At 50.6% G+C, this 18,500-nt stretch overlaps 1 protein-coding gene across 5 annotated transcripts; it reads left to right on the top strand.

Annotated features, from left to right (window-relative positions):
* Nucleotides 1-1,130: 1,130 nt before the first annotated feature.
* tpd52l2b (tpd52 like 2b) lies at nucleotides 1,131-17,016 on the top strand. Of its 5 annotated transcripts, none has more exons than XM_082520066.1 (9): nucleotides 1,131-1,352; nucleotides 4,282-4,439; nucleotides 5,413-5,561; nucleotides 9,714-9,761; nucleotides 12,258-12,359; nucleotides 12,945-12,971; nucleotides 13,479-13,520; nucleotides 14,703-14,751; nucleotides 15,106-17,016. In XM_082520066.1, exons 1-9 carry the CDS (start codon nucleotides 1,334-1,336, stop codon nucleotides 15,190-15,192), a joined length of 681 nt encoding a protein of 226 aa, XP_082376192.1. In that variant the 5' UTR covers nucleotides 1,131-1,333; the 3' UTR covers nucleotides 15,193-17,016. The 5 variants fall into 5 exon arrangements, with proteins under 5 accessions (XP_082376192.1, XP_082376191.1, XP_082376193.1 ...); XM_082520065.1 differs by having other exon boundaries at nucleotides 13,476-13,520; XM_082520067.1 differs by lacking the exon at nucleotides 9,714-9,761 and having other exon boundaries at nucleotides 13,476-13,520.
* The last annotated feature ends 1,484 nt before the right edge of the window (nucleotides 17,017-18,500 follow it).

Here is an 18,500-nt window from a genome sequence, read left to right as displayed (position 1 = left end):
TAAATTTCCGAGGCAGGTAATCCACTATTTCTTAATAAAATAATAGAGGAGTCATCTGATGACTCTGCAATAGTCGGCCTCATCACTGATGGGGACGACAAGGAGTACAGAGGTCTGACTCAAGACTTTGTGGACTGGTGCCAGCTGAACTACCTCCAGATCAACGCCAGTAAAACCAAGGAGCTGGTGGTAGACTTCCGCAGGCACAAGCATTCTCCACTGCAACCACTGAACATCCAAGGTATGGACATTGAGGCTGTGGACAGCTACAGGTACCTTGGTGTTCATCTGAACAATAGACTGGACTGGACTCATAACTCAGACGCCCTCTACAGGAAAGGGCAGAGCAGGCTGTACCTGCTGCGGAGACTCAGGTCGTTTGGGGTGGAGGGCCCACTCCTGAAGACCTTCTATGACTCTGTTGTGGCTTCTGCTATCTTTTATGGCGTGGTCTGCTGGGGCGGCAGCATCTCTGCTGGGGACAGGAAGAGACTGAACAGGGTGATCCGAAGGGCCAGCTCTGTTCTAGGATGCCCTCTGGACCCAGTGGAGGTGGTGAGTGACAGGAGAACGGCGGCTAAGCTGTCATCCCTGTTGGACAACGTCTCCCACCCCATGCAGCAGACTGTGACAGCACTGAGCAGCTCCTTCAGTGGGAGACTGCGGCACCCACGGTGTGGGACGGAGAGATTTCACAGGTCTTTCCTCCCACTGCTGTCAGACTCCACAACAAAGACTTTAACTGAACAAACACACACATCCATACATGTGCAATAACACTAAGTGCAATAATCCTTTCTGTCATCGTTGTATTTTTACTCAGTTGTATATAGTATTTGTATTTGTATTCTATTTTTATCTTATTGTATATTTTTATTCTATTTTATTCTACTGTATATAGTATTTTATTTTATTCTATTCTGTACAGCTGTGTACTGTATTTATTCTTATTGTATTCTAATTTTTGCCTCATAACTTTTGCACTGTCCACTTCCTGCTGTGACAAAACAAATTTCCCACGTGTGGGACTAATAAAGGTTATCTTATCTTATCTTATCTTATCTTATCAATAAATATTTCCCAGTCATCGCCTCCAGGCACTAACGTAATATTTTGAAATTCCCCGCCGGATGTGCCTCTGTTGTTTGGCGTTAATATCACGGACCGTGGGATAAACGACTGCTGCTCCCCGTGTGTTCTTGTCGACGACTTTCTGTCAGCGAAGCTGTAGTGTGGACGGTTTGTGCTCAGTGTGCCGCTCTGCTGTCCGCTGCGCTCCACCTGAAACTTTAAATCTTCGAAAGAGGAGTTTAATCCGCGAGAGAGCGACGCCATGGACCCCGCCAGCCAAGGTAACGCTGAGTGTTAGCCTAGCACGGAGCTAGCCTAGCCTAGCCGAGTGTGAGAGTGCGCAGAGCGGCTCTCAGCGGATACTTTAGCCACTTTAATCGGTCATAAACGGCCGACAGCCCACTGTGTGAGCCCGGTTTGATTGTACGAAGCTGGGAGATCACCGAACATTGGCCACAGGCCCGGTTCCCGGGCTCTGAGCTCGGGTTTGTGGGTTAGCCGCTGAGTGGAACTTGAATCATATTAAAAACGGAGCTCCGTGTTTACGGACACGGACACTGCCGACGTGTTTAACCAGCTCAGACTCCAGGTAGGATTGGCTGGCTGCCACAAACGCAGCAGCAGAGGCTCCTGTATTTACCTGGAGCCTCACCTGAGTGAGTCACCGACCCCTCCTGTCAGGTGGACACAGCTAACTGGCTGTTAGCATGCTAGTTGCTGCTGTGTCATCACTGACTTTTCAGACTGACAGCTTCATGTTGTGTTGACGCTGTGTTTACAGCTGAATCAGGCTGTGTTCTCTCACACTGCCAGGGTGGCTTAGCATGATTCACAAATCAGAATAAGCCTTACAAAGGGAAGTTTTAAACAGCAGGTGGGTGGAGCTTTTGTTTGTCGTGATGACATCATACAGCTGGAAGAGTAGAAAAAGTGCAGAATAGGTCAGCCTTAAAAGCAGCATTTAGTCAGACTGTGAAGGGAGCTTTGTCTTTATTTTAAGGTGAGGCGTGAATTCAGGTTTCAGGACAAAAAGGAAATGACTTCCTATTGATCATCTGCTTTTAATAAAGCCAGCACGTGCACCTTTCTGTCAGTGGGATTAAATTTACTCGAGCTCAAAAAACCCAGATTTGTTAAACGTTCAACATCAGTTCAGGTGAAGACGCTTGTTTTCAGTAAGACAACCCCAGAACGTGAGGAATAAACGGGACAGACGTGTCTTGCGTCAATGCTTGAGCCAATAGGATCCGAGGTGACCTGATGACGCCTCGGTCGGCTCCTGCAGGCCCTCTCTCTGTGAACTCCCCGCGCTGCTCTGCAGCTCTAATGGACGTTTTCAGAGCAGAGGTTACTGCTGCCTCTCGTCTGTGCGCAGCAGGGCGGATAAAGAGGGACGTCCGAGTCTGTGGAGTGACCCCGCAGTAACTACCCGATGAAGCAGGAAGAGGTTTGCTGACTGCTTTGGGTCGGCCTTCAGTAACGAGGCTCGGTCGCTGCTGGCTCACAGGGCGAGGCAGCAGCTGTTGTGTTGTGTTATCAGCAGAAGTGTAAGGAAGGTGTGGTTCACATGCAGGACACGGCTCAGCGTCTGCAGACTCGTCAGACCGCTGCCACATCAGATGATGAAGCTGATAACGCGCACACACACACACGGTTTCTCTGTGAGGGCAGTGAGGAAGTGAGACCGCAGCCGGAAGCATGAAGGATTAGGAAATGACTCTTCTTCAGGGGATCATGGAGGGATGTGCGGGAACAGACCCACAGTGATGACACTGTCGAGAAACCCTTTGAGGCAGCGTCACCTGATGCTTCCCACCTGACCCTGTCAGAGTTACCTGAAATATTCCAGGGTCTGATGTCTGGTCCCTGCTGTGTTAGGTCAGTAAAATCCTTTGGGGGTTCTTAATGTTTTGACCATTTTGGGTCAGGTGGTGTAAGCAAACGTGGAGGTGGAAGAAACTTTGATTTTATTTGTTACTCCCGCTGCAGTGATGTAAACTGGGAACGCCCCTATAGCAGCGACTCAACTTTCAAAATTAGAGTGGGGGGTTTGTCAGTCATAGATTAATACTGTAGCCCCACCCCCACCTGTGACACTAGCAGGACCATTTTTGTATGTCACATGAACGGTGATGTTGTTGCTATGGCATTCACGTAAACACGAGAAGGTCATTTTTACTGTGATTAAATGTTCCTTTGAAGGCGCTGCCCAGGTGCTTGCATGCGGCCTGTGCCGAGGGTCCGGCTGTAACGCTGTGTCAGCGCTGCTGTAACCAGGAAGTGTGGAAGGACGTCCTTCAGTAACGACATGAATGATGCCGGCGAGCATCGAGAGAACATTGTGTGGTGTTTTTGTGCCTCTATAATTGCAGATGTTGTCTATTATTTTGAAATGCTGGGCTGTAATTCCGAGGCTGAATCCTGCACACTCGGGTCAGTGTAGCTGCGCAGACACACACACACTAAAGGGTGTTTGTGCGATGTGAAACCTGATTTAATGCATTATGACTGTCAGCACAGGGACAGCGTTACTTTAATGCACCGGGGGACGCTGGGTAAGAATCGCTTTGACTGCCATCTGTCCATCGACACACCCCCGCCCAGTAAAGTCTGTGACAAAGGCGGGCTCAGACGGACGCACAATCGTACAATAATCTGCTCTTCGACCGTGAGTCAGGATTTATTGGGGCCCAGCTGGCTGTGCTGGAAATGCGGGTAAACCTGCGTTGAGGCCATTGCTCATTGGCTGACACACCTGCGAGGTCACCATTATGGTGGTCTGTGTCGTCTCTACAGTCGGTCATCAGTGAGATTTTTTTTCTCAAGTGTGGATCCTGGTTTAAATGAAACGGGTGGAGGTGGTGGAGGTCACAGGGTCATCCTGCTGATTTTTACCATTTGCCGGTCTGACCGGGGTCGCCAGCGTTTCCTGCTGACTCACGTCCACCGCCAGAGGTCCTCCGTGTTGGACCGCACTGGTCCACAGGCTGCTACGCCCATCAGAACCAGTCCTTCTGTTCCAGCATGACTCAGTTTCTTTCTCAGTGTGGCGGTGTTCGCAGCAGCTGCTGCCACTTCCTGTTTGATATCAGCTGCCGCCAGCACTCGCCTTTTCCTGTGTGTGTGTGTGCGCGTGTGTGCGCGCGCCTCTGTTGCTTTCAGCATTGTCTCAGTGTCTCTAATCCCGCCTCCTCCTCTTCCTCCTCTCAGATATCAACCTGAACTCTCCTAACAAAGCTCTCGGCGTGGATCGCACAGACAGCCTGTCCGACGTGCCCGTGGAGGGCGCTATGGGGAACCCAGCCAACCCTCCTCCACCTGGCCTGACGGAGGAGGAGGCGGAGGAGCTCCGCACCGAGCTCACCAAGGTACACACCACACCTGCTGAGATCCCAGGTGCTCGACAGCACCTGTGTGGTGGGGGCGGGGCTTCTTTAAGTGTTAGTTTGCAGTGTTTGGATCCAAAACTGGAGCTCAGGAGTTTTGAAATGAAGTGTCAGGTGACTGATTACAGCGAAAGGTTTCACTGAGCAGCTGTTTAATTTAACCCTCTGATCCTGTGACTGTCATGACATCATGAGCGCTGCGTTTACGCCACGGCCTCTGCGGTTAAACCGTTACTTGAGCCTGAAATAAAAATGGTAAATGGCCTGTGTTTGTATAGCGACCCCAAAGCGCTTTACATATCCAGTCATCCACCCATTCACACACACATTCACACACTGGTGATGGCAAGCTACATTGTAGCCACAGCCACCCTGGGGCGCACTGACAGAGGCGAGGCTGCCGGACACTGGCGCCACCGGGCCCTCTGACCACCACCAGTAGGCAACGGGTGAAGTGTCTTGCCCAAGGACACAACGGCTGCGACTGTCTGAGCCGGGGCTCGAACCGGCAACCTTGTGATTACAAGATGAACTGCCAACTCTTGAGCCACGATCGCCACTTGAGCCTGTTTTTTTTTTTTAAATTTTTTTTTTTATATTGAGATCAGACGCCCGGACTCGGCGGTCGCTAATGGACCGGGTGCTGGTTACCTAGGTAACCTTCTAATGTACTTACTACCACTTCATCAGTCAGTCAGCAGTATCCTGAGCTCTCACTGGTAGTCGCTACAGTTGAGAACAATTTTATTTGCCCCGCCCCCTTTGTGTTGCCAGTGTGTGTTTGTTTTCTTCCTTCCTGTGTGAACGCAGCTTTCTCCAAGCCTCCAGAAAACAGTTTGAGGGGTGGGGGTGAATAAGGATGGTGGTGTTTACGGTCTCTCCATCAAATAACGTGACTTTCTGTGGAGTTGGATTTAAAGCTCCTGTTTTAAGAAAGTCTGTGAATGTGTTTCAGGTGGAGGAGGAGATCAACACCCTGCGGCAGGTTTTGTGCGCAAAAGAGAGACACGCCGCAGAGCTGAAGAGGAAACTCGGCCTCAACCCGCTCAACGAACTCAGGCAGAACCTCACGAGGAGCTGGCAGGACGTGCAGACCTCCAACGCGTACGTATCTGTGAATGCGCCGGGAGGTTAGGCTGTCCTCGGAGAGCTTTCGTATATCTCGGTGCTTTACGTTTCAAATGTTCTCCACAGCTTAGACTAAATAAAGGCTCCATTCAGTCCCAGCAGATATCGCTCACAGCCTTCAGCTCAGCTCTGAATAACAAGAGGACCGAAGGTTGGACTCATGCAAACATTGATTTGTTCTGGATGGCGTCGCGTTTAATTAGCCTAAATTCATGTGTTTGATGGCTTTGGCTTCCTCAGCTGGTTCTGTCAGAGGTTTCTTCCTGTTAAAAGGGAGTTTTTCCTTCCACCGTCACCAAAGCTGTATCTGGTTTGCCACGATGTGGACTGAACCCCGAGGCTGTCAGGCTGGGAGGTCCCCACAGGTGAGGAGACGAGCTGTTGAAGCATGAGTACTGTTCAGCAGTCGGAGGCTCGCTTCACCGAGGCTGGAGGTTCAGCCCGAGTCTGTGGATCCTGATTGGTTTGCAAAGAAGAAACTGAACAAGTTGAAGGCCTCGGCTTGTGGCACAGCCACATCTGCACATAGAGTCCAGCTTCACCTGGTTTGGATCCCACCTCCTGATGCTGAGGAGGAGGTGTGATCCTGAGGATGTGCAGGGAGCACCTGCTGATAGACGAGCTTCTGGCACAGGATGCGAGAGGGTGTGTGCGAGTCCCTGCGGGCGCCGGTAGTAACGAGCTGCAGACTGACCCATCCGGTTTCACGTTGCATCGTTCAGATGAAACGGAAGCTGCAGAGACAGTTTCATCTCTGACGCGCTCAGACGCAGCGGCGCTCTGCGCTTTAATGGCAGCAAAGCTTTTCTGAAGGAAGGAGAAGTCACTGCTGTCTAACCTTCTGTTAGTGAGGGGCAGCCAATCAGCAGAAAGTGGGTCTATAAGGGGCGGAGCTTGTTTCAGACAGAGCTGCAGGATGACAGGAGGGGTTATACTGAAGTGTGATTCAGGCTGAGCTGACGCCGTCCTGTGTGTGTTTCCAGCTACGTGAGAACGGCTGAGACGCTGGGCGAGTGGAACGAGCGGGTGACCCGTTCAGATCTGTGAGTCGACGCCGTGCTCGCTGCTCGCTCTGTTTGCGCTCTCACGCTCTGACTTTGGCACCCAGCTTCTAACGTGTGCGTGAACATTTCAGCGGTCTAGTGTGGGAGCTGCTCAGGCTCACCTGCAGCTGTCTGCTCGGTCTCAGGTCCCTGAGCCGGACCTCTGCACCGTGTTTGTGCTGTCGGAGCATTTTTAATGACATCATGTGACCGATAACATGGCTGCTGTGACGTTTCTGTACTAACAGACCAGGAAGAAGGCTGAGCTCCAGTTACTGAGGACTGAGTGTGAGTCTGTGATGCTAGCATCATGCACCGTGGTGTCAGCGGACAGAGCAACTGCTGGAGTGAGTGCTCTGCTGTGAGGTAGCACTGAGGTGGGATTTGGTGTGGGCGTCCTGACCACAGCAGCCTGAGCTGCATGCCTCACTCACCCGAGTGTGTTTGGTTATCAGATTCTCTGTGGAGGAGCTAAAGGTTCAGTGTATTTCTTCACTTCCCCTCTCAGAGATCAGGTGTCTTTGCCTCCAGATGTGACGGTGTCCTCTCCTGCTTCCTCTCAGCATCAGTCTTCCTCCGTATTTTTGGCTTCTTCAAACAGCCTTCCCCCCTCTGCTGTCTGAGTTACAGGCTGTTCACTGCAGTCAGTCATTCATTGTTCCCCGCTGTTAGAAATCAAGCGCACCTCCTCTAAAGGAGGCGTGGTCACACTTCCATGTGTAACTATTGTGCTGATAATTACATGTTTGTTTTTTCATTCAGTAAAAGGCAGCTATTGAACCGATGAAGGTCTTTGCTGGTGATTGGAAGCCACGTTGGTTTGACTTGTGGCTGTAGCTGGAGTAGACGCGCTGGGAGCTCGTGGGGAGAAAACGCTGCCGTGCCGTCATGGAGATGGGTGCGCTTGATTTATAAGGCGAGGCAGGACAGAGCTTTGAAACGTTTCAAAGTCAAACCCAGTGACGGTAAAACGCGACTCGTTTGTCGGACCGTGGTTATTCACCATGCAGCTGCAGGCCTGTGTCTCCCGAGGCCAGCGGCTTCCGTCGCAGACACACCTTGGCGTTGGCGCCACGGGTGTTTTTACGGTTGACGTTAACGTCCAAAAACCCTGTTAAAGGTGACAGCGCTCCCGGACACGTGGAGTTGGAGACCCCACAGAGGATGAGTCGTTCCCAATGAGCATGTGCAGAATTGCTGCATCACTCAGAGCCTCAAGCACGCCATCTGACCCCGGGCGATCCCGGCTGACCCCTGAAACGACTTCCAGTCTGGGTCAGTCCGAGGGACACGTTTCTGTGCCAGCAGAGCAAAGACACGCTGTGAATCGCAGCGTTCCCGCCCGGCTGCTGAGGCCTGAGGCTGCTGGAAGTTTCCAGGTTCCGCCTCTGTAATGAACCGGATTGGCGAGCTCGCTCGGATAGTTGGCGTGACCTGACGGGGCGGCGCTGCTGCACCGGCAGGTTTCTGGTGTTTGTTCTGCTCGCAGAAATACACCAGCACGTCGGCGAGCGCTGTCGGTGTTAGTTTGTGGTCGTTCGTCTGCCGCAGACGTGCAGTCAGCGTGGATTTTACTCTAATGCAGCTGGAAACGTGTCTGCAACCACACGGACAGCTCGGACTCGCTGCTGCAGGAACGAGTGGGAGGAAAGGAATGCGAGAGAGGAGGAGGGGAAGAGACGGTGTTTTGCTTAGTCACATGATACGTGATATCCAGGAAGACGGGCAGGCGGGTGAGGGGCGCGCAGACGCTGTGAGTTATGAACACGTCACGGCCGCATGAATATTTTTAGATGTTCTCTTTTTTTCCCGTTTCCTCGTTTTGTGGATCAGCTGACTGAGCGTCTTGTCTCAAAGTAAACCGGAGGCGGTGGAGACGGAGCCGTTTGGGTTGATGTGGCCCGTGCAGTGGGAGGGGACAGTTGTGGGCGGAGGCTGGCCTCGCGGGGCGGCTCCGGTTTCTGTAAAAATAACTCAGGCTGTCTGCGAGGTCAGAATCGGATTGTTGCACAACAGGAGTCTGCTGTGCGTTGGATTCGACCTTATGCTGCAGCTCACCGTGTCATGTTTCACAGATCAAAGTTTAAATATCATCACATCATCCATCCGTCCTCTGATCCTTATCAGGTTGGCGGGGGGTGGAGCCTGTCCCTGCGGTTAATATTTATCGCAGAGCTTCAGATAAATGGGTGAAATGTTCGGTGAGCTGATTAAAATGACCCTGAGTCCAGTTTTAACTCCATGGCATCATGTGATCACCAACACGCACGTTTCTGTGACTGTGGACTGAGTGGACGCTGACCACGAGGGAAGCAGAGACGGCCTCCTTCCTGACGCTCACAGCTCCGGTCTCGGGTTTGAGCGGTGCGGCCAAAAGTCTCATCACCATGGCAACCACAATAGCAGCTTCACCAGTGCAGGTGTTTGAATGTTAGTGGACACAGGATACGGCTCATTGTGATTGGCTGTTTAAACCGGGACCTGCACAGGCCCGTTTCTGATTGGTGGGCTAGGTCAAAGGTCATCACGACAGGCCTACAGCTACTTCACAACAATTATTCGAACAGCAACACAGTCAGCACACACACACACACACACACAGGCGCACACACCTGTAGGTTCCTCGGTCAGGGCGGCGTTCCTGTTTCCTGGCTCCGCCCTCAGCTGCGTGGCTGTGTGACTCCTGTGAACTCCACGCTGATCCTCTCCCTGCTCTGTGAGGTCTGAGTGTTTACCCGTGTACCTGCAACCTCGCTTTACGCCCCGCCCCTCGCAGCGGACCGCCGCCAACACGGATGTGCTGACTGTGTGACTGCTGTTCATCTGTGACGGCTTCTTTTCAGCTGGAGGTTTTTATGTTGCAGATCTGTATTACATGTGAATATTCTTTTCCATCAACGTGTTATATGAACGTGCAGCTCTGAATCCACGGCGGCGGCGTTTTTAAACCTCCTCCGTGTGCTCAGGAGAGTCGGCGTTCCTGTCCGGCCGCACACAGCGGCAGCTTCTAGCATGTTTTGGACGTTTTCAGCTGACGTGTGCTGTGAGTGTCTCTGTGTGATTTTTCCTGCTGTTGTGTCTTCAGATATCTGTCTGCCTCGGCCACTTTGGATGACATTACCCACTCCGACGCGTGAGTTGACCTTCGTCTTTGTGCTCTTGTCTGTCTGTAGATGAGTTAAGGTTTCTTTCACTTTGGGATTTGTGGAAGTTTTCTGTTTTCCTTTTGCTTCTGTGGTGCCACGGCGGTGGAGCTGTTGCTAACGAGACGAGGAGACGTTTTCTGCTGTGGACGCAGCTGAAGCCTCCTCGTTACACTTTTCATCGTCTTCAGTGTTTGAACCAAAAATATTCAGGCCCTGTCGATGCTGACCACGTTTTCTCCAGTTATTAATCTAAAACAGACGTCATGCAGAGCGTTCAAACAGTCAAAGCTGACAGGAAGTGAAGCGCCACCGCCATGCACGTCTGGCAGGGATCATTGATTACAGTAAGTGTCACACGGACACAGTGGCATTTATTCTCAGGTGGAGTAACTATCAGCTCGTCCAGAGCGACCCTCCAACGCGCCACACAGCGGCGCACACGCAGAGCTGCGAGCAGGAACCTGGAGCTCTTTGTTTACGGCGTCATCGTCAGCTCCCAGTCTGTTTTGGAAAAAGCAACAGTGCAGAGGTTCAACAGTTTAAAAAAAAAAAGCAGAAGATGACATCATAGGGTTAAATGTTTTATTAATATTAGGGTTACAGCAGGGGCGGGGCGCCGGGGGGCTCCAGGCCTCGAGGGCCGGCGTCCTGCAGGTTTTCAGACATGTCAGCTGATTTAAATGGCTAAACGACCTCCTCAACATGTCGTGAAGTTCTGCAGAGGCCTGGAACTGAACTGATCATTTGACCCAGGTGTGCCGACCCAGGGTGATAAAGCTCGAGGCCTGGAGTTCCCACCCCTGGGTTACAGGAAGTGTTATTGAAGCTGTGATGGTGGGTTGAGAAAGAAAACTGGAACCAAAAAGCAACAAACTCAGACCTGTGTGCTCGTTTCCAGCTCCTCGTCTTTCTTCTTGGGTTGTAGTAGAGTAGCTTTGCATGATTCACAGTTTATCATAATCCTCCTTCATCTTGTGCTGCTCCTTGGTGGAGGTCAAAGGTCACAGATGCTGCTTTGCCTGATGACCTAATGTTGCGACTGCTTTTCCAGACTGACACAGTTTTCCTGTTGTTCCTGGCTGTGCGTCCTGGCTGACGTTCAGAGTGAAGCCGGCGTGGAGCTGAAGCTGTCGGCCGCCCGTGTGTGTGTGTGTGTGTGGGGCTGAGATTTTTGTGCTCCTATTGGTGGACCTCACAGAGGCCTGGGTCTGGGGGTTACGTTGAGATGCAGAGTAGAGTAGCCGGGGATCGAACCACCAACGAGCCGCTGGTCCTCCCGAGCCGCAGCTGTCAGTGCTGTTACTCTAAAAATGTTTTTCCCCCCCAAAAGTAACCAAGTTACTTTCTGCAAGTAACAATCCAGCTCTGAACTTTTCACGTGCTTCAATCGTGCTGCTGCGTTACTGTAGTGTTGACAGACGCCTGCTGTGCGTGGAAGCAGCGAGAGCACGGCGTGTTCTGCTTGCCGCACGCGTCGTCCTGTCCGTGCTGGGATCAGAGGTGTTTGGAGGTAAACGGGAGCTCGACTGCAGCAATGAAAACAAGCCGCTGACTTCCTGTTGTTTTCACAGCTGGTCAGGCGAAGCCGTCGGTAAACTGCTGTTAGGCGAGTTATAGATCCGGTCTCTGATCCATTTGAACTTCAGCCCCTGCGTTTCTGAGCTCCTGCATGCGTTTGGCCGAAGAGCCTCCACAGGTGGTGTGCTGCTTTGTTAGCTGCTGGACGTTTTCTGTCTGGAAGCGTCCTCAGTCTGGACCCGATAAACCTGAGGTTCTTGTCTCGGGACCGCAGATGGACACAGCCGCTGCGAGCTCGCTCTGCGGTCTGCAGGATCAAAGTTGGCCCTTGTTGTTTCGTGTTTGGATGAAAGGGCGGACAGCGACGTACGGGAGCATCACACCTGCTGATCAGTAACATCAACATAAAATCCTTAAAGCGGAGCTCCGCCTTCCTCAGCGCTCTGTTACAGTGACCTCACAGCAGCCATCTTATTGGTCACATGACCTCATTAAAAGGGCTCCGGCAGCACGAGCACGATGCCCTTTAAAGCTGTGTTACGGAGGAGGATCCACGGACCGTCAGGCTGTAACATGAGTCTGAGGCACGGACTCACTGCTGCCTCTGCTGGACGCTGTTGCATCTCAGGTCTCTCACATCATCAAACCAGTAGTGTGGCTCTGTTCGCTGTAACGCGCTCGGCTCGCCGCTGGTCGTGACCAGCCATCGGTCTCCCTGTCATGTTTTCCTCGTGCTGTGAGGCGAGACTGAAATAAGCTCTTCCTGCCGGCTGACTGGTGCCTGCTAACACTCCTGGGTTCTTGTTCCTGTTTCCAGTTTGTTCCAGAGGGAGGACGCTCTGCTGTGTTTAACTTGCTGTGTGTCGCGGCTGGTCTGTGTGAACACTAACACTGGTGCGTTTGTGTGTCTGTGGCGCTGCAGCTCAACACTAACGCCTCTGTTTCTGTGCTCCTCCTCTCTGCAGGTACAAGAAGACTCAGGAGACGCTTTCCCAGGCCGGACAGAAGACGACCGCGGCTCTGAGTACAATGAGCACGGCCCTCAGCAAGAAGATCGGCGACATGAGGTACAGTGCGACAGAGCCAACATGGCCACCGCGCCGGCTCAGCTGCAGGAACAAATGTCAGCGGGGACGTGTGGACCCATCCTTACACCGTCCCCTGCTAGGCAACCTGGTGACGAGTCTGTGGATCGTTTAAATCAGGTGGTGTGTTGGGTCTGCACGCCTCTCCTGCTGTGGGTTTAGCTCCCCGAGTGACAGAGTGCGAGCACTGCTCGGGCGACGGCCCGTTAACGTGGCTCACAGCATCAACCCTGTCCCGTCCTCGCCAACGCGCTCTCTGAGCCCCCGCGTTGGCGAGGACGAGGCCCGCCTCAGACCGTCACCAGGTTAAACCCGGCCACGCGTTTCTTCCTGCAGCTCTGACTTCATCTCCGGTCGCGTCCTGCCCACCTGCAGCTTCACTGCTGTGATTGGGTCGTTACCCAGCTTCAGTGCTGAGTGTGAGTAAAGCAGCAGTGGGACGCGGCCCCCTCCACTCTGCAGTTTAATCCCTGTAGCTCACTGTGTGTGTGTGTGTGTGTGTGTGTGGGTGTGGCCTCACGCTCTCTCTCTCTCTCCTTCTTACCGCTGCCTTGGTCTGACCCGCAGAGCTCTGCCGTTCTCTAACTCCTTTAGGTAAGCCTCCACATGTTGTCATCCTCACACGGTCAGTCACATGACCTGTAATTATGTAAACGCAACACTGGTCCACTAAGAAGTCAGGTGACCCTTTAAAGTGCCTCAAGGGGACTGCTGTTGTGACTTTGTGTTGTGTCAATAAAGTTGAATTCAACGTTTGTAGTGATGCTAGGCTCAGGTTGCTGTGGAGACAGCTTCATTTCAGTTTGATGGTTCTGTATGTTCATGTATCAGCGCCAGTTTAAAGTGCTGTGCTCTGATTGGCCAGCCTGACAGGAAGACGTTTCGATGATATGAGCTGAAAATAAAGTAAACGAGTTAAAGAAACGACGCTGGGCGTTCCAGCTGTGCAGAGGATGTTTGAAAAACTCAGTTCTTTCAGCGTCAGACTGCTCTGCAGGCTGTGACAGCTGATTTAACAGCTGTGTGTGTGCGTGCGTGTCACTGCTTCCTGCATTGTAACACTTGCTTTTCTGTCTCTTCTCTTTAACGCATTCAAAGTAGCAACTATTCCATTCGCCACTCGATAAGTATGCCCGCCATGAGGTAACGTAACACACACACCTGTACCTGTCTGTGCTCGCTAACATCAGCTCACTGAAGGCGTTCAAACCTGGGGGCGTTTGATGTGGGGAAATGAGGTGGAGTTTTTATTGGCTACTTTTATTCGAATACATTTATTCGACTCTGCCATCAGCTGATCTGATGTTTCCGTGGCAACATGAAAGTTTTTGATTTTAGTTGTTATTGTGTTGAAGTTTGACGCTGCGGTGACATAATGAAACTTTGCTGCGGTGGCTGTTTTTCTTTGTTTGTTCTTTCCAGTCGCAGCTCGTCTGCAGTGAAACACAAACGATACAAACATGTGTACATTGTTTGTTTTTATTAAAGCTGCTTTTATTTCATGATTGAATATTTTATCAGGTCTATGGCCCAAAACGTCGGGCTGCTGTGAGTCTGCAGATCTCAGAAACTCACATTTTATTCACAATAAAACATAAAACATGACGGGTCTGACCTCAGATCAGTCTTAAAGGAGTCCAGAGCAGATGGCGCCATTTCTCCATCGTGGTCACGCGTGGTTCTCCTCCGTGTGATGGAGCTGTAACCTGCACGTGTGGACTGCACGCCGAGCTGCTCGCATACGGCGGTTTCTGGAAGCGTTCCTGAGCCCGTGCACTGATTGATCACAGAGCGGCGTTTGAAGGTTATCGTCCCCGCGCACAGAGATTCCTCTGAGTATGCTGATGATGTCATGTTCACAGTGAGGATTGCTGTAGGTTGGTGAAGCTCTGCCCGATCATGTGACCCAGCTGCTGACAGAATAGAATCGAATAGAATAGAATAATCCTTTAATTGTCCCACAAGGGGAAATTTGGTTGTAACAGCAGCCAGAAAGACACAACACACAGGACACCTGATCAGCTGATAAATCTTCCTCCGGCTGTTTCTCTTCTCAGTTTTCAGCGTTTTGTCGACCCGTCCCAACTTTGACGCACGTGCTGCCGCCATCAAAGTCAAACTTTATTGAAATGGTTCATTTTCTCCTTTAAATGTTTTCTGTGAATCAAATCTGGATTTATGAGACTTGCAGATCATCACATTCAGTTTTTATTCACACGGCATCCTGACGTTTGGATTTGGCGTTGTTATTAAAGAAATGTGATGTTTGTTAGATTTGATGTGGCGGTGTTATTCTGACTCTAACCTCGTGTCTCTGCTCCGCAGAAACTCTCCAACCTTCAAGTCCTTTGAGGATAAAATGGGGAACCTGAAGGTGAGCAGAGGTCTGCAGCAAAGTTTAGTGTTTGGAAAAGGATCAAAGTTGAACATTGAGTTCAGATATCTGCAGGACGAGCAAAGGTCAAAGGTTAATGCAGAGTTTCACCACAAGGTGGCAGCATGTTCTGTGTCCAGTGTCGATTAGTTTCTTCTTCTTTGCATGTTTTTGCTCACGGTGCTCCGTGAGTGTGGGACAGGAAGTCAGCTTTTCTTTAGTTTCAGGTTTGTGTCTGAAGGAAGGTTTTAAAATGAAGACGAGGCTTTAAACAGAGTAAACAGGAAGCTGATGAAGGGACGCGCTAACCGCATCACTGACCCTCAGCTGTTTCCTCTTCCTCTCTCTCTTCAGTATAAGGTCGTCGGTCAGAGAGGAAATGGAGACGCCGTCAGCTCCCCCACCGACACCACCCCCACTCAGGAGAACCCATCTTTCTGAACACTCGCTCCCTCCTCCACCACCTCCTCGCCGCCACCTTCTTCACGACCTTAGACTGTACTGTTACCACCTCGTCGCAGAGCCACACCTCCACCTCCACCTCAGCAGCTCGCTCTGTAGCTGGTGGCAGAGTGCACAGCCCCGCCCCCGAGCCCCGCCTCTGTTTCAAACCCATCAATGTTTCAGAGGCCACCCGGCTAAACACCAGGCGCTAAAAGATGTCATCTTCTGAAACTTGACCCCCCCCCCCCCCCAAGTGTTCATACGCATCCAAAAAACAAACACGCAAACCTCCTGCAGGTGTAGCTTTGGAGGCGGGGCTTCTGCAGGTGGAGGAGGACTATATGGGCCTCTGTGGGTGAGCGTGCTCTCTTCTTTCTCTGCATTCACACTGTGAGCACACGCTGCACAGCGCCCCCCGCCGCGCTCTGTGTAAACGCAGGCAGGTGTACAGGTTAGCGCTATATACCTGCGAGGATGGGCGGGGTCAGGACCCGGGAACCCCCGCCCTCCTCGACCTTCTCCACGTACACGCACATCCCACCTGAAACCCCCGCTGTGTAAAAAAGTCCTTCAGCCATTTTGTATTCTCTGAACTCTTTTACAGCTTTGCAGACGTTTTTACGTAACTTCTATCGGCGCGTACCAACACAGGTAACCAAACTGTCTCCGGTTCACAGGCGTGTCGCTGAAAACGCAGCTTCCTGTTAGTGAAACTGGCGTCGCCGTCGGGGCGCAGCCGACGCTTCAACGATGCTTCGCCGCGAACGCTACCTGCTGAATGTCACCGCTTCTCAGTCGGCCTTACTCGCGTTAAAAGCTTCGCCCGCTCTCTGATCCAGCCGCGGGACACGCCCACCCCTCGCCCTTTGGTTTTTCTTCTTCTTCTACTCTGGGTTTGGTGAAGGACGGGACGCCCGGGTGTTTGTGGTGTACTCACACGGGGCGCGAACAACTGACTTTTCAGGTTTTTTTTCATTATTTGTAAAACGCCATGAAGTACCGTGCCAATCTTTGTGTGCTTTGCCAACATCACTCCTGCCCGCTACAGGAAGTGCTGACGAGCTCGTTAATAAGACATCCTGCTCCTGTGGCGTCCGACTGCTCTGTGACAGGAAGTGGTCATTGAGGCGTGCCGCCACGTGTGAGTACACCTGAGAGGGAGACCTGTCATCAGTCTTGCGGGTCTCCGCTGTAGGTGTTTCTGCTGCCCGCGGCTGTCCTGCCTCCTGCGTGCGTCCTTATTCTTTGTGTTGATCATTATGGTAGACGATGAAGATGATTTGTTAGCTGCTTCCTGATTTTCTTTCCTTTGCTTTTCTGAGGTAGTTTCTTCTTTGTAAAATGTCATCAGTTGCCAATCCTGAAATATCTGTTACAGACTCTTTCTTTGTGTCTCTGGATCTCCTCGAGTGTCTCTGCGCTTTGCCAAGATTAAACAAACTTCTGCACACTACAAGAAATACTCCTGAAGTCATTTACTTAATAAAAGAATCACATTTTTCTTATGCACAGGGGAAAGGAGCTCGTCAGTGTGAGAAAAATGCGATTTTGAAACTAAATGGATTTTCCTCCTTGAAAGCTGCACATGAGCAGTTTGTTTTGGAGAGTAGATGATGGATGGAGTGAGTGACTTCTTAGTTTTGGGACGTGCAGCACACCACGAGCATGCTCACTGAGAACTTTCAGCTTTATTCGGGTCCGGGGCCTCTCTCATGTAGATCGTTAAAGGGATCAGATTTGGAAGCTTATGGTGAATTAATTAAAAACATTTTGGTTTATTGTAAATGTTTGGATATCAATAAAGCATTCCTTTAAATGAAATGTGCCCTGTGATCTCTTCACTTCACTGCTGTGCATAAATTTACTGACACATCTTTACAATCTGTAAATTGAATAAACATTAATTAAAGTTTGATTCTGGATTTGAGGCTCTCCTTTTTCTGAATTCATGGAAAAGTATTGCTGAATTTAACTGATTTAAATTCAGATGAAGGCTGCAAAGTTAGAGAAATAAAGCCATGACCATCTCCTGGGTTGCTAAATTTCCTGAGTTTAGAGTCAACTATGACACCTGGGGCTGAACAGGAAGTCAATCTGACGGTTTTTGGGTTTCAATATGAGAAAACGTCAGCTTTTAAAAAATAAGCTGCATGCATATTCTATTCTGTATGCAAACAGCATAGGTGACAGAGGCTGAGGTCACTGAAGGTTAAATATGTTTACAGATTTTCGTCTTGATGCATTCTCAATCATCCAGGAAAGTGAATCTTTGATCAGTGGTTGTTGATCAGTGGTCATGAGAATTAGCATAATTATGATTAAGGAACTGACCTCCCGGCCCATTGTCCCTTCAGTGGGCTGGTTTCAGTCATTATGCAAATGTACTGTTTATAAGATTTGGGGAAACCTGCAGTCAGGTGAGACTGAAGAAGTCACTTGGATGAGTGACGAAACGTTTCTCCCACAAAACGCTACGTGTGAATGCACGCTTCGGTTTTCAGAAAAAGGGCGTTCCCTGACCGGGAATCGAACCCGGGCCGCGGCGGTGAGAGCGCCGAATCCTAACCACTAGACCACCAGGGAGAGTTACCGTGAATGGTCACAATCAGGCTTAAATAGTAACGTGAAACAATCATGTTCGTAGTATTAAAGTGGTCACTCTTCCCCGTTCTGTATCAGTACGGGTCATATGAGAACCACACCTGTAGAGTGACAGGTGTAGGCGGCGGCAGGAGGTAGGTAGGTAGGTTGTCGTGGCCGAGTGGTTAAGGCGATGGACTAGAAATCCATTGGGGTCTCCCCGCGCAGGTTCGAATCCTGCCGACAACGAACGTTTTGCACAATCACTCGTTCCTGTTCTCCTACGAACCTGACCACAGACAGGTGAGATAAAGCTGTGCCACTGTCGAGGCTCTCAGATGAGAGACACCTACATTTAAAATCAGCAGAACTGACCTCAAGTACTACAGTAAAATATGTATATATAGCAAACATGGTAGATAAAATTTAGACATAAACAGTCATAAAAGTATAAAAGCAAATATAAAAACTGAGCAAAAAAACTCTAAACTGCATCAGCGTCATGACCTCCTTTTTTCTCCAGTTTACTGAGTCAGTTACCGAGTCACCCCCATTAAACAGGTTTTAGTCATAATGTAGTTTACTGTGTTTTTATTTGTAGTTTTTACTGGGATTTCTTTAAAAAAAAAAGTTTTTTATGGTATTGTTTACGTGCTACTGTAAGGTGACCTTGAGGGTCTGAAAGGCGCCTCAATAATACAATAAAATGTATGATTATTATTATT

Source organism: Aulonocara stuartgranti (assembly GCF_965226115.1).
Source record: "Aulonocara stuartgranti genome assembly, chromosome: 20".
In the NCBI taxonomy this organism is placed as follows: domain Eukaryota; kingdom Metazoa; phylum Chordata; class Actinopteri; order Cichliformes; family Cichlidae; genus Aulonocara; species Aulonocara stuartgranti.
Note: the sequence above shows the minus strand (reverse complement) of the source record. Positions and strands in the feature narration are given on the sequence as shown.

Bases quoted from the DNA above. Each gene is read 5' to 3' on its own strand.
- tpd52l2b (XM_082520065.1), top strand. The intron at 4,440-5,412 runs GTACACACCACA...AATGTGTTTCAG, and splicing joins TCCGCACCGAGCTCACCAAG to GTGGAGGAGGAGATCAACAC. The intron at 5,562-9,713 runs GTACGTATCTGT...TTGTGTCTTCAG, and splicing joins GACGTGCAGACCTCCAACGC to ATATCTGTCTGCCTCGGCCA.